Below are 16350 nucleotides of genomic sequence, written 5' to 3'. Positions count from 1 at the left end.
TTTAAAATGATTTATGAATTTTTGGAAGATTTCTTTAACATAGTAGTTGACAGATGGCGCTCTTCCGATTGATAGTTGGTAGGAAAAAAGTTATGTTTTGTAACTGTATGCCTGTGTCTAGTTGGAAATGTTGGAGAAAACAGTTAGGTGTAACCCTTAGCCATGTGATTGCGAAAGTCAACGTTTTTCGAGTTATAAAAGTTGAAATTTTCATGTATTAGACCGAATTTCCGAGTGATGTTAACGGACACGGATATATCGCAACGAGTTTTATTAATTCTGTTTATATTTTATCGTTGCGATGGCTTCAATTTGGACTTGCATTCGCCAGTTATTCATCGAAGTCATCCCGGTACCATGTTCGGTTTTTCGGTTGCGTTACACAGAAACAGAGGTTATAGTTGGTAAGTTTTTCAAAATATTTTATATATACCTTCTCGCCAGAAAATTCAAAAATGTCGACGTATTAACAGGTTGACGCACCGCCAAATCGATTTTATTCTGTAAATTTCCTAGTTAGTCACTCGGGATACAAAGGTTACATTCATCTTTTCTATCAGACTTTATAGAGCAAAAAAGTTTCTTGATCCCTTCTACTGTTTGTTTATTCGAAAATTTATCAATGGACCCCGTTGAAGTTATTCAATGAACAGTTCACTATATATACATAGAAACAAACACTTGTTTTCCTAATATTATCGTTAATGGGTTTATAACTCGGTTAAGAAACTTGCTTCTTTAAAATAAAGGATCGGGCTTCTCCTTCCTTTATTTTAAAGGGACGCGTTTATACAAATTAGTGGCGTTTACAAAGGGAAGAAAATTGTCTTTTTAAATCAACGGGCAAGTTGCTTGTTCCCCTCTCCTTCATATTTTAAAGGAGCGCATTTATTTACACAAACGTCGAATTGAGAACGTTTTCGTAGAAACGTTCCATGATTTCTCATCTCGTTTCAATGTTATCCACTTTGTTAATGTATTAATGCGTTTGTTCGATTCCTTTGATTACGGGACGATCCAAAAATGATAAAATAAAAAACAGAAATATACAACAGGAAGATCCAACATACAAAACAAGACCAAGTTACGACAGTATTCATAACAAAGTAATATTTATCCTATTCAAATGCCATAAAATCAAACTCTGTCTACGTTAGAGTTTAATTCTGTAATCTTTAACCTTTTAGAAAAAAATTCCATTGGAATAAATTAAATTTTAACAGGTTACTAGTTGGTGCGCCTCAGGATCAAACCGATCAACCGGGTGTAGTGAGGGGTGGTTCAGTATATCGATGCAGCACAATATACTCAGATTCCTGTGAACATATTCACTTCGATACCGCTGGTGAGTCAAATATTAATACTTTTTTTTTAAATTAATATTTATGTTATCGCTATTTTACATTATTTTAAAAGTTTTAAAGCAAATTCCAGGTGAAAATTTCGTTAATGTAGGTTGTTTTAAAAAAAAACCTGTTTAAAATGGACCCTTTAGAAAACGGATAGTTTTGGCCGGTACCGTTTTAAACAGGTTTCGCTGTATTAATTTAATATTTAATGTTAGTTCAATGTAACTGCATCGTGTTATATTATTCTTATTTGGATTTAATCTTTAAAAACTCAATAAAATTCTAAACGATGCAAAGTTTTAAATGATTTATTTTCAAATGATCAAAATTGTAATTAAGATTTAGCTTTATTTTAAAACTTGTTTCTTTGCTACATAGAATGTTATCAATTTTATTAAGATTCAAAATTATCCATTTTTTTCTATGGATTAATATTTTACTACGACACTTATTTGAAAATACGTTTTTTTATTTTTAAAATTTCGAGCAATTCATTGGTCAATGTAGATAAAATTCATTATTTTATTAGACTTTTAATACGAATTTTCAAATTATTTATAAACTAATATTAGTGATTTTTAAGAAGACGTTAAACGTCACAAAGATAATTTTTGTCGATAATTTTTCGGCTTAAAAAAAAACAACAAAATCAGTACTTATTGTGATAAAAACGAGTTAAAATCTATCTTTTCCATTCATAAAAATCTACGAGGTTACAAAACTTCTACTTTAAAATGACCTCGAGTGGGCACGGTGACCTTTATAGCTTTGACCCTTACCAAAACCCAGCACGCTACCTCCCAAAGGACCGTTAGGAAAGAGCAAGAGAGAATATATAGTAGAGATTATGAAAATAATTATTTTGATAAAGAATCACATAAATTTTTGTTTTAACTTCTTTACAGGTCACGGTAAAATATTTTATCTCAGTCAACCTAAACAAACAGATGATAAATCTAACCAATGGTTCGGTGCGACTATCCATAGCTCGGGGGAAAACGGAGTTATTGTGGTAAGTGTGAAAAAATAGAAAAATAAAAAGTAAAGGAAAATAACTTAGTTTAGTACTAGCCAAACATTGTAATACATTCTAACTTTAAATAATTACAGGCGTGTGCACCTCGTTACATCTACTTCTCGTCAAATTTAAAGAGAAGAGAACCAATCGGTACCTGTTGGGTAGCAAAATCGGATTTTTCTGATTTTAAAGAATATTCCCCTTGCAGAACGTGTAAGTTTATTAAATTATTTTATACTTTTTATGTTAAAAATCCTTTCCTTTCACTTTACGAAAAGGGTTTGAAGGAATGTTCTGTATTGCATTGAACCTACGTTATTGTAATTGCTTATTTAATTAAACTACAGTATTTAACACACCCAATATCCTATGGGATTCTATTACCATGATTACTCATGTAAACTATTTCGTATATATTCAATATTCTTAGTAAACCTTATCTACGTTATCGCCTAAACAAATGAAACAATGTTTTCTTTATATCTGACTAATTTAGTAAAGATTTCAATGACACATATTAAACTACCTACGAAATTTGTAACGAATCATTTTATTAGTTAATGCATTTGATTCTATAATATTAAATCCAATCGCAACAAGTTAAACAAACTTTTAAAAAAATGTATTTATTTTATTCAGAGTTATAACAAGTTATCAATAAATAATAATAATAATAATTTTAAATGTAATTTGTACAATTAAAAAAAAAAAAAAATCCTGTTGGAAGGAAGTTGTTTACTGGTAAACTAACACTATCTTCAGCATTTGTTTTACTTTGAGTAAAGGTTACTTTTTTTGATAAATAAATATTAATACATTGAACGAGTTTATGCTGTAATTTGATAGTTTAAAACAACAGATTGTCACTAGGGTATAAATTAGTATTTTCGCAAAAGGCACTTCTTATTGGCTAAACATTTAAATATATTTAAATATTAACCAATAATCGATTTCGTCGTGTTTTTTATAATGCAAGAAGCTTGTTTTTTTAAGGAAATGTTAATTTAGTGGTCCTTTTTTAATGTTTTTAATGTTAAAATTTTTTTGTCTATAAAAGGTTCTGAGATGTCAACTCTTATTGGTTTATTAAATAGACTCCAGTTAAGACATGTAATCGATCGGTGTGAGGGGTGTATTTTTTAGCGGAGACGGTTTAAAAACTAAGAGATAGGGATGGAGGAAGTTTTTATTGCAAAATTCGTCCGGAAAAGTTTATAAAGTTTACTCAAACCGTGTTACATTAGCAAATTCTAGGCATTATAATAAACTTTGATTAGATAAAAGAGTCACTTCTATCGCTACAGGTCATCTTGTACAGCTACTAATGGAACATAAGCAGGCGAGGATCAACTTCGTATTTCGTTCAGTTTAAATTAGTCTTTAATGCGTCTTCTATAATTCCTTCCAGGAAAATGCTGCAGTTAATATTTCACATTTCCTAAAAAAGAGCGACAAAAGATATGTAACGCATACACCACAAAAAATTAAGATACGGGTTTTTTCCTTAACATCTAAGTAGCCTTAGAGATAACAATAAAGTAACATGACTTTCTCTGAGCTTATCTTCAGCTGACGAAAGATATTTCATTTTGTTTTTTTAATCGTTCTAAAAATATAATTGCATAATAGTAAAGGGTATCGTATTGACGGGTTAGATTGGAAAGGGGAGGAGTTGCAACTCGATTGCTCCAAGATTTTCCAATGGTTGGAGAATAAACAATTTTAATGGATAGAAAGCAGCATCATTAAAACTTCCAAAATAATTAAACAAGGCAAGGGTCGTGTTTGTCTTAGTGATGTCCTGCAAAGCGAGCTGTCGACAGACAAACTTCTTCCTGAGGCCCCCTTACATTTTGGGGATCGATTGACCTTAGAGGTTAATAGCAGGATGTTTCGGGGAGCAGAACACTTAACACACGACAAGCCGATTATGCTACCGATACTTAAAATTAATAATCTTATTAATCTCTACTGCACCTGTAGCTTATTAAGGAAGTAAAAAAAGAAAGCAGTGAATTTATTTATATAAAATTTTTATAATTGGGTAAACGAGAGTGGTGCCTCTTGCTGCCTGTTTCGCATCTTTGCTAAACAAACAATCTTCTACACCCCAAAACTATCCAGACTCCCTTTGTATGATGCACAGTCTGGAACATCTCTATCGACGCTTGCCTTAAGTCAAATTACGTACGACCTCCCTGTCTTACTTACGCAGAATTTTAAAATTATTCGGAAATCTGTAACCACTTTAAGCGTTATCTACTTTGGTCTAGTCGTACATTTGTAACATCTCCAGTTTAAAAATCCAAATGAATGAAGTTAGTGTTCCTGGAAATGGTATTCTGGAGGGTCACCAGTGTCAAAGCGGTGTCCGGTTACAAGAGTTGTCACCGCTGGTTGCTTCGTAGTTGTGGCGCTGTTAATGGTGAAGAAACGGTATGTTGGTGTATTAATAGTGGTGGTAATAGAATTATTATTCTCTTACAACCCTACACACGACTACCATTTTTTTGAAAAACATCCCCCCCGAATCCTAGCGCGGTTTTTATTAAAGACATCGTGTGTATAGAAAAAATAGCATTCGACGATATAAAAATGATCGGTTCTATTGTCATTTTTCCATTTTAGAATAGAAATTTCTTTCTTTTCCTAATATTAATATCATCTTTATACAGTAGAGTGACAGCTGACTCCAACAGCTGCCACTTCGCAACAATTCGCTTTATGAGACAAAGTGGCTGCGATTTTACCACGTGATGCCACGTCATAGGAATTTCTTTATGCCGAATCGAGCGATGATTGCGATTATTGACATTAATTTCGGTGTCAATTGCTTTTTACTTATTCTTTTGTTTTTAAATGAGGAAGTATTAAAGTTCCGCTCTCTTCCATAAGTTTTTTAATCCTTTTAAACTGGAAATAAGTTTTTTAAACATTTAATATTAAATTACTTTTCTTCTTTTGTTAATAAAGTTTAAAAGCATACTTATATGTTCGAGACGATTTTAAAATTCAAATAAATTTGTTACAATGACTAATTACTCGATAAATAATATATATAAAATTAAAATATTTTAAGAATAATTTGTCTTTAATCTTTAATTTTCGATTCAACTCTAATGTTTTAATTAATTTTATTTAAATAAAATAACTAAATCTAACTTTATAAATAAATTATACTTTAAAAAATAACGTTAAAATTAAATTTGAATTGTCCAATCACGTGGACGAAATCTATTGACGTAACAAATCTGGACCAATAAGCGTCAAGCATAACTTCAAATTCGTTGAATGTGACGTATGTATTACGTAACATCCAAATACAAATTTAAATATATACATAACAAATTTTAAAATAGCATGCTTAATATTTATGTTTTAACTATTATTAATTTATTATTTATTTATTTATTTAATCATTTTTAATATAATTAGCTGCATGGGGTTATCATCGTCAAGGTTCCTGTCAAGCAGGATTTTCTGCTGTTGTATCTAAGGTATCAATACATAATTAAATTCTGTATTAAAAATAAATTTACATATTTAAAAAAATATATTTTAATACCATTTTAGGATGGTAAAAACTTATTTATCGGGGCAGTCGGCAGCTGGTATTGGCAAGGTTAGTTTAAAAATTACATATATTATTAATTAAATGTAACGTCTTTTCTATTTTTATTTTTTGTTACGCAGCACTTAAGATGTTTTAATACAACATTAACAAGTAAACATATATTATACCAGGTTTCTAATTATCAGTATCAAATTTCGCATTACTTTAATAGCAGTGAAAGTTCTGATTGTTATTTATAAACGCCTATCATAAATTACAGTATATACACATACAAGTTCATGCACCCCATAGAATTTATATAATCTTTTAAAATTCTTTTTATAATTTCTCCATATATTTTTAAGTATTTCATTTAGAAAACTGGCAGATATCATATATAAGGAAATAAAAAAAATGCATATATAATAACATATATGTAGACAGAAAAATATACGTTCTTTTGTGCGTATTTATCTGATAAAAATCCTAACGTATTGAATAAATTATTTAAAAAGTTCGTATAATTTGAAATTTTAAAATAATTGAAGTTATAATGAAATCTAAACCGACATATGGTTAAAAAACAAGAAAAAAAAATGGCGAAAGTGAATCGTTTCGTGGTGCCATCTGATGTTAACTAATGTAAATAGAAAGTATATTGTAAAAAAAAAGTGATTTCGGCCCATGTAGGTGATTGTAGCCAAAATATTAAACAACAATAACAAATTATTACAATTTCCGGAATATAAAAAAAAATTGTGATGTAATTGAATTTTTTGAACTGGATGTCAATTTGGTTTATAGAAAAAAAAATACATTAAAATATTTTTGAATACATTTATTTTTATACAGTAGTTTTTATATTTAATCATGATGATGATAAAAATTAATTTCTGAGAAGTTGATCTAGAAAAAAATGGTGAATGCATTTGAGTCTATGTTTTACAAAAACAATTATTAATGCCTCTAGTTTCAATTGAAAAAATTTAAAAAGATGAAACATAATTAGTTTTTCATTAATTGCTATTGTATTACGAAAGCTACACTGTAAGGTGAATGTGGTCATTGTTGGCCACATTCACCTTACAGTGTAGACAGCGCTGTTTACCATTTAGCATCCTGCAGTAAGAAGTAATCAACAGATCACAGAAAAGGTTAGTTTTTGATTGTTTTGAGCATTATATGAATGAATTATTATATTCATTATGTTAAAACAATGTTGTCATATTTTTAGAAATAATGCCAAGGCGTTGCATGCCTAAAAGTGGGACAAGACGATATGTTGTTCAAAGTAAACAAGCAAGCTTCAGTTAAAGCTGTCAAATCTGGTAGAATGTCACAACACGCAGCTAGTTCTTGCTTCAACATTGCACGAACAACTTTACAAAATGAAATTAATGGAAACCATTTTTTGAAAGGAGGTCAGGCAGTTTTGACCACAGAAGAGAAGACAATCATTAGTTACCATTTTATTATGGCATCAGAAATTGATTTCCAATTACAACAACTGAATTACGACATGTCATAAAGGATTATTTGGACCATAAAGGAGAAAAGATTCGTCGTTTTAGTGATAATTTACCTGGATATGATTTTATAAAAGAATTTTTACAATGCAATAAAAATTTAGCTATACGAACATCCGCTAATATCACAGCAAGAAGAGGTACAATTTCTATTGAAAATACAGAAGAGTTTTACAAGAAATTGGTACATACATCGGATGGCATTGAACCAGATTGCATAATTAATATGGATGATTTAATAGAAATCAGAATTTCCAGGACAAATATTTAGAGTAGACTCTAAAGGTACCGTAGTTACCACAATGATAATAAGCAATTCTTATTGGAATTGTCTACAAAGGACATACACGAAAACATACCCGTAGACATTACAGGTACGAAACTGCCATCAAGCATGCATAGATTAATCGTTTGCAAAATATTACTGTTCTATCTCAGATGTACACGATACACAACAAAGTATGAATCCTTCATTCAATGACTACGTTATACATTCGTAATTATTTCGCTATGGGAATTCGTGATATTGGGGACTCAAGTAATCGTTCTGACGTCAAAAGCCGTAATAGTGGTATCAAGATATTTCATTATATGCAGTTTTAGTATCAGTGCCAATGTCGTTTTTAATAAAGCAGTATTTCGGTTTTCAAACGCACGCTTGGCGGTGCATTACGGATTTATTTCATTACTAATTATTCCAAAGTTTATTTTATTATAAACAGTTTTAAGGAATTATTATCACATTAAACTTATTCACTTTTAAACAACAGTAAAAGGAATTGTGACGTGTAACGAACGCACCGCCAAGTGCATAGTGAGAATATAAGTGGAAAGATAAATTTGAAAATAATTCTTTAAATATTTTTCAAATTATTATTCGGAGCAAGTGCTAAGGATTTATTTTTTTCTACCAACACATTTAAATAGTATCTGTGGAAAATACTGTAATTTAGAGAAATTAAATGTTTTCAAGAAATTACAACTCATTTATCTACGATCATATCGAATTGTATCGGGTTTCACTCCAAATGCTGAGGAGACAGCGATGGCTATTCCACATACACCGCAGTCGACTCTACTTGGTTGTTGTACTCTCGGAAAGATCACGGATATTAGTATTAATATGAGGATACAATCTTCGTAAGAATACTTTGACAGCAATATTTTTGTTAATGTTATGGGGAAAATAATTTCAGTAATATCATTATGATCAAAATGTCTGTCATAATAATTTTATGATACTGTTTCTAATATCATTTTATTTTGAATAAAAACTGTTTTTAAATTACGTTTTATATAGTTTTTAACGCTTATAAAGTTTTAAACTTTAAAAGAATACTGTAAATAAATAGTAAACTTTAAATATATATTTTTTAATGGTCATATTCAACTCGTAGAAGGTTAAATGTAACATAAAATGCACTTTTCAAAGTCAGGACATATTCACTCCATATACCTATTAAAGAAATGGAGTTATTACAAATCCTTACACATTATTATTTAAATTAATTAATTTATTTTATATAACTTAGTTAATTAATATTGTTAATTTTAGGCCAAGTTTTCTCGCAGAGTGTACTCGATAAACAATTATACAGCACCAACGAAGCTCCAGATTATAACGACGATAGTTATTTAGGTATAATTACTTTCCTAATATATTTTAATATTTCGACCAAATTATTAATGATTATTATGTATTTTCCTGCCAGGTTATTCAATATGCAGTGGAAAATTTAGTAATGGTAGTGGTTATGATGTAGCAGTAGGCATGCCAAGAGGTAACAACTTAACTGGAAAGGTAAATAATTTAGTAATTGATATTTATATCTAACAGTATTTTACATTGAAAATTTACCGTTAAATACTTTTATTTAACAGGTTTTGTTGTTCAACTCGACTTTGTATATATTACAAAACATTACCGGCGAACAAATTGGTTCTTATTTTGGTTACTCTGTTGCAACTGCGGATATCAATGGCGATGGGTAAAGATTTGTTTTTATTTAAAAATTTTTACATTTATTTTATATTGTAGCTGGTGTAGATAGAGGAAGGCTATTTGAACTGAGTTCCGAACATACAGGAGCCCCAAAATTTAGTCACATATGAAAATAGTACGATGGCAAAGTGATTAGGTGTTGTTTATACTCGTACATTGTTGGCCTAGTAAAACGTAACACCATTTAGGACTCTAGATATTGCAGGTGTTGCATTTTGCTTGGTCAGCAGTACATATTTTTTATATTTTTTGCCTGTCGGAAAGGGGTCTGACATTTGCGAGGGCTCCGGTTCTCGTTTCACTTCTCTTAGGTATTGCGTAGCAAAACGAACCTCGGATTTTCGAATCAGATTATGAAACTAGGCTGTATACGGATATCGAAATTTGAATTCGGAAATATTGATCCGTTATGGCTACAGGGTGACCTAAAAGTCAGTTAACCATGATAAAGACTAATGCTAACTTGCCGCCTTACGCATACTTTATTACAGTACTTATGGACTTTATAGAAATTATTCCAAACACCCTTCGCGTTAAAAAATTATAACGGGTTTAACAAATTCAATTTACGATTTAGTACAAGTACAGACTCAACTACAGGGTGGGGAAGCCAGAGTTGTAGCCCAAAGCTCGATCCGAATCTATACAATTAAACTTTAATAATGACTTAGAAAATCGATCGGTGTAATTTCACGCACTGAAAGGGAGGTAAGAGATAAACCGAGGGAATTACGACAGAAAGCGTAGCCAGGCCGTGAGGTCCCGGACTTGATGTCCACCAACCCTTTCCACCGCCCTCACACCTGGAACATAAAACTCACTTTTGGGTCACTGTGCAAAAACGCACCAATCGAAAGACACTTTCCAATTAATATATTTAAACTTGTTATTGTTCTTATGCGACTACATTATATTCCATTAGAATAGAGAAAATTTTCACTAATATAAATTGGTAACATACCGAAGATAATATATAACCTCTATAATTTCGAATTAATTTTAGGCTGCAAAAACAAATTTAAACGGAAGTAAGCTGAAAAGTTTATAACTTTTAAGCTAGGTAGCGAGATAGTTTACGAAACGATATACGAGTTTGCGCTATCGTAATGGAAAACAAAAAAATCATGCCAGTTCAGACAGCTTAATTTTGCATCCAACATTAACCGGATGGCCGGGTGATCAAGGTGGCAGCCTACCGCTCTTGAGGACCCGGGATCGAATAATCCCCAGGAATTTTTCGGGGTTAGCCCGTTTGGATATGTCTGGTCCCGTCCCTCATCATCCGGCCGCCTCATTGTGGGCCTGGCATCCATAATGGGCTGGCAAAAAAGAGACTCTCTGTGCCCACAGGGCGGAAAGAGTTTTAAAAAACCGAAAAACCGACATTAACGGGCATCCAACGGGCGTCGCTCCGTAGGCCATCTTCGGGATTATTTAATTCTCAGAATAAAAGATTTCAAGCAAATTTTTAAAAATTTTCGGGGTCCAAAGTACAAAACTAATTTGAAAAACCGTATACACAAACCTACGTATTAGACTTAGCAACACGGCCTTGGCAGGCTTTGTCTATCAAAAAGTTGGGAAAATTTAATTTTATTCGTATATGGCAACGCGACAAGTAGGCGATCTGCCGCAGATCGCCTACTTGTCACCTCCCATGAAACACCTCCCAGGAGGCACTCCCTTCGGCAGATCATCTGCCGAAAGGGGTGCCTCCTGGGAGGTGTTTCATGGCAAACTGGCCCCTATTTAGGTGTTACTAACGTGAAGAAAACCCGAAAAACTCCGCTACTACCAGTGTTCGGTGGTTTTTTTCCACTCGGTCGCTGATGGGCAATTGGCGAAATCTTACGTAATGGGGCTAAAGATATAAAGATGGCTCTTTGCGTCCACGCGATGTCGAACGAGAATTTAACCAAAAAAATTATGGGAGAATGCTTAAATGCCAGAGATGAGGACACATTTTCTTCCGCATGGAAATTCCTTTTAATTCGTAATTTGTAAACGTGTATTTATTGTATATCGCATTTAATATATTTTGTCGTACTTATCGTTTTATATAAACCACTTTTCATATTAATTTTGTACATTCGACTAGGAACATTTTTTAAAATTTTGTATCGTATTGAGTAATCGCGAAGATTGTCTTTGGAACACATCCAGCACGTTGGATGAAAAAATTGATCCTGCCCTTACGTTGACATCATTTTCTTCCATAAAATAATATATCCTTTCGTATTAAATATTTAAAAAATCCAGCAACGACTTTGGTGATTTTCCCGGTTGTTATGAGTTTTTATTTTATTAAGCAAAATAAATAAAATTGTATGTGGCGCCATCTGTTATGAGATTTTATTATAAAAAACTTTTTACATTTCTTTTTCTATCTCCCACTCCTCGACTTTTCACTATCAAAATTTAATAGCATGAATTCCCCTTATACACATGCTGTCGTGCCAAATTTCGTTTCTTAACCTTGACCCATTCTGATATATTAAACGAAATAGACATCACGTTATAGATAAACACACATCCACACTGACGTTTTTCGGTTCAGGAGGTCTCAAAACGTGGAGATTTGCAAAAAACTCGAAGGGTCAAATTTGACACGATTCCAATATACATAATTATGTATACATAACAGCCGGAGAAACTAAAATTAATGCATTTTATTTTCTTTAAAATTCTGGCAACGTTGCTGAACTTTCTCGGCATTCTTTATTTTCATTTCCGATAATTGCTACCATTACCTTTAAGTCTTCAGATTTATAGTAAATTGTTAATACGAAAGATTATTCGTAAAACGGGGTCATTTAACTATTTTTATTATTTTTACTCTTCCATCCCGTGTGCACCAAGAGAGCCTCATTTAGCAAGCCCGTTAAGGATTCGGCCAGGCCCACAATGGGGCGCAGGGTGGTGAGGAACGGGAGCCGACATATCTGGTCGGACCACCCCCGAAAAATTTTTTGGGGAATTTTCGACCCGTCCGGATCTGATCCCGGGTCCCCCAGAGCAGTAGATTGCCACCTTAGCCCTAAGCTCGGTCATCCGGCCGTCGAATTTAACTATTTTAAAAATATTACCCTTACCAATCTCTTCAACATATAAAGATCTTTCGGTCTAATTTCGACGAAAATTATGGTTAATAATACACAATATATATACATATAATTCTTAGAAATTACATGTAAAATTCCGGATTTACTGATTGGCTCGGGTAAAAAAGTATTCATATGTATTTGTTGTTTTGTAATACAGTATTCAATCTCAAAAACACGTAATGTTTTTATAATGATATACGTACACTTTAATACCATGTAGCAAGGTAAGGCAAACCTTTTTGAGCCCGTGGGCCACATAGTAAGTATACGTAACTTTAAAGATGTTTATGCGTGCCAAAGTTTTTGCCTTTGAATAACGACATTTAAAGCATTTAAACGAATATACTTTACTTACAATAAATGCAAAAAATCTTATTGAAAAAAAAGGATTATCGGATGATACACCGAAAGGATGATTGAAACTAAAAACACAAATGATAAATCGAAATCGTATGATACGTTACGTACCAGATGATTTTTCCTTACGTACCATTTGGGTACGTATGCCAGAGGTTCGTTACTCTTGCCAAGCAGTCTATAATGTTAAAAATTTTTTTAAATTTTGTTTATTACAATATATTTTTAGTTTTTTTTTTACTTGTACGGCTGTAGTTTTTGCCTCCGGGTTAACAAAGCTAATGCCAGTGGCGAACAAATACTCCTATGCCTCGAGCTCTGGTTATCTATATATATATAAGCCATTGACGCCACTGTTTGTATATCTGTCACGGTATGCCTAGAACGCGCACTAGGGGGTGTCCCTGGCGATGATTTTTAGCTATTATTTAAATTAATAGTATAATTTAATAGGATTGAAGAGACATTTACCTATTTAACACATAATACAGCTTCCATTAGAAAATTCATCAAGTATAATTTATTTATAACAGTACTGTATATATTATTATTTTTATTTGTAATAGGAATTTATTATTTATACCACGGAATGACACCGCTGCTGCTAGAACGCCCACTAGGGGGCGTCCCGGGCTATCTCATATATCAAGGTCAGGACACGCGTGACCTACTTCTTAAGCCGCCATTTTGGGGCCTTTTGAGTCGCATGTTTTAAGCAAACTTGCAGGAATAGTCAGTTTTATACGACATTAATTAAACTAAAATTGTATAAATCCAGTGATTTCCAGTCAAAAATATAAAAATAATTTAGGATGATTACGCGACCCCAATTTTATGTAATGTTTTCATCAAATAGTTTAAAAGAAACAATCATCCATATCATTAGCTGTCGTGATTGAAATTAATTAAATAGGTGCTAAAACTGATGCAATTAAGTATATAGGCACTTCGTAAAGTGATGCAATAACATCAAAAAAAATTTTTAAGTATACAGTAATAAAGAATATAATAATATAATATAACAAATTTATAATTTTTTTAAAGCACGATCGGTTATAAAATTAAGATGAAATTCAATAGTATTATTAATAAATGTTGTCAACGTAATGCTCATTTTATAATAAATAATAGATTTTTAATTTATAAATAGCTTTCAAAAAATTCCAAAAATAAAATTTTAAATTAAATTATTTAACATGAAACTGACAAATAATACTTGAATAGAATACAATGTATTCAAACAAAATATGAATATTTGTTGCCATAGCAAAATAATGCTAAAATTTTCTTTTTACAATTTAATAGTCAATTTTACTTTAATTAAATAAAACAAAAAATATCAATTTAATGTTTTTGTGCATAATTTTTTGTTTACATGTTCCGCATTAATAATAAAATTTAAAGTTTACTATTAAAACTACTGTAAAAATATTAAGTCTTTTGTATTATATTTGATATATTTAAATGCGAGAAAAATATTAAATCATTACACTATAAATCCATACCAGATAAATGTATCAAATGCACAATTCGGCTAAATTATTTTTACTAGTATTTTGAAAATGAATGTACGAACACAGAAGCATTTTAAAGCATCTGATTCTTATATTTTTTCTCTCCAGAAAAAATACTTTGTTATTCAAATAAAATCTGTTTTTAAATGTTCGGGATAAAAGATATGAATGATCAGTGGCAAATAATTATTGCAATGCAAATGAAAAAATTAAATATAAATAAAATCAATTAAATATTATAGAATCTCTAGATTATAAGAATTAGATATATTTAGATTTCCATCACTTCTTTTAAAATAAAAATTCTAACAATAAAATTAATGTAAATTTTATTTAAATTGAATTAAGTATAAATTACTATTAAACTAAATTTTTTGCAATGTTTTATTAATAAATATTGAGAGTATAAGTCAATATCATCATCATAATTTTATTTTTAAATACAATATGGTCATATTAAAACAGTTATATGTTTAATTATTTTATCATCAGATAGAAAAATGAAAAAAATTACATTTGTTTTAGATCTGGATTGCCAATATCATTTATAAATATTCATGTATAGTTCGTTCTTGGTATCCACTAGGTTAAACCACTAGTTTAAACCACTACAAGAGTTTATGTGTAAAGTGTTGTTACAAACTTTACACATAAACTCTTTGAACTGCATCATGAACCATCCGTTGATGTCTACGCTACATTTTGCTTTCCTCTGCTTATTTGCAGAAAATCTAAACGATCGAATGTCTGTAGATTTACTTTTACAATTTGGTGCCACANCAATATTTTTGTTAATGTTATGGGGAAAATAATTTCAGTAATATCATTATGATCAAAATGTCTGTCATAATAATTTTATGATACTGTTTCTAATATCATTTTATTTTGAATAAAAACTGTTTTTAAATTACGTTTTATATAGTTTTTAACGCTTATAAAGTTTTAAACTTTAAAAGAATACTGTAAATAAATAGTAAACTTTAAAAATATATTTTTTAATGGTCATATTCAACTCGTAGAAGGTTAAATGTAACATAAAATGCACTTTTCAAAGTCAGGACATATTCACTCCATATACCTATTAAAGAAATGGAGTTATTACAAATCCTTACACATTATTATTTAAATTAATTAATTTATTTTATATAACTTAGTTAATTAATATTGTTAATTTTAGGCCAAGTTTTCTCGCAGAGTGTACTCGATAAACAATTATACAGCACCAACGAAGCTCCAGATTATAACGACGATAGTTATTTAGGTATAATTACTTTCCTAATATATTTTAATATTTCGACCAAATTATTAATGATTATTATGTATTTTCCTGCCAGGTTATTCAATATGCAGTGGAAAATTTAGTAATGGTAGTGGTTATGATGTAGCAGTAGGCATGCCAAGAGGTAACAACTTAACTGGAAAGGTAAATAATTTAGTAATTGATATTTATATCTAACAGTATTTTACATTGAAAATTTACCGTTAAATACTTTTATTTAACAGGTTTTGTTGTTCAACTCGACTTTGTATATATTACAAAACATTACCGGCGAACAAATTGGTTCTTATTTTGGTTACTCTGTTGCAACTGCGGATATCAATGGCGATGGGTAAAGATTTGTTTTTATTTAAAAATTTTTACATTTATTTTATATTGTAGCTGGTGTAGATAGAGGAAGGCTATTTGAACTGAGTTCCGAACATACAGGAGCCCCAAAATTTAGTCACATATGAAAATAGTACGATGGCAAAGTGATTAGGTGTTGTTTATACTCGTACATTGTTGGCCTAGTAAAACGTAACACCATTTAGGACTCTAGATATTGCAGGTGTTGCATTTTGCTTGGTCAGTAGTACATATTTTTTATATTTTATGCCTGTCGGAAAGGGGTCTGACATTTGCGAGGGCTCCGGTTCTCGTTTCACT

General features: G+C 30.9%; 1 protein-coding gene and 1 long non-coding RNA gene across 2 annotated transcripts in view; both read left to right on the top strand.

Moving 5' to 3' along the window:
* Nucleotides 1-102: 102 nt before the first annotated feature.
* Nucleotides 103-16350, top strand: part of LOC111629265 (integrin alpha-PS2-like) — a 37806-nt gene continuing 21558 nt past the window's right edge. The window contains exons 1-9 of the mRNA XM_023373148.1: nt 103-404; nt 1224-1345; nt 2255-2361; nt 2460-2580; nt 5803-5864; nt 5941-5989; nt 9002-9085; nt 9159-9247; nt 9328-9434. Coding sequence (XP_023228916.1) covers nt 238-404; nt 1224-1345; nt 2255-2361; nt 2460-2580; nt 5803-5864; nt 5941-5989; nt 9002-9085; nt 9159-9247; nt 9328-9434 — 908 coding nt within the window. The 5' untranslated portion in view covers nt 103-237. The remainder of the gene's footprint in view (nt 405-1223; nt 1346-2254; nt 2362-2459; nt 2581-5802; nt 5865-5940; nt 5990-9001; nt 9086-9158; nt 9248-9327; nt 9435-16350) is intronic.
* LOC111629266 lies at nt 7004-7369 on the top strand. The gene is made up of 2 exons (XR_002757305.1): nt 7004-7074; nt 7155-7369. It is a non-coding gene; the product is annotated as an uncharacterized LOC111629266 (long non-coding RNA).

This window comes from Centruroides sculpturatus, unplaced genomic scaffold, assembly GCF_000671375.1.
Source record: "Centruroides sculpturatus isolate CEXI.00-Female unplaced genomic scaffold, Cexi_2.0 scaffold514, whole genome shotgun sequence".
NCBI classification, from domain to species: Eukaryota; Metazoa; Arthropoda; class Arachnida; order Scorpiones; family Buthidae; genus Centruroides; species Centruroides sculpturatus.
This window is presented reverse-complemented; position numbering and strand designations above follow the sequence as displayed.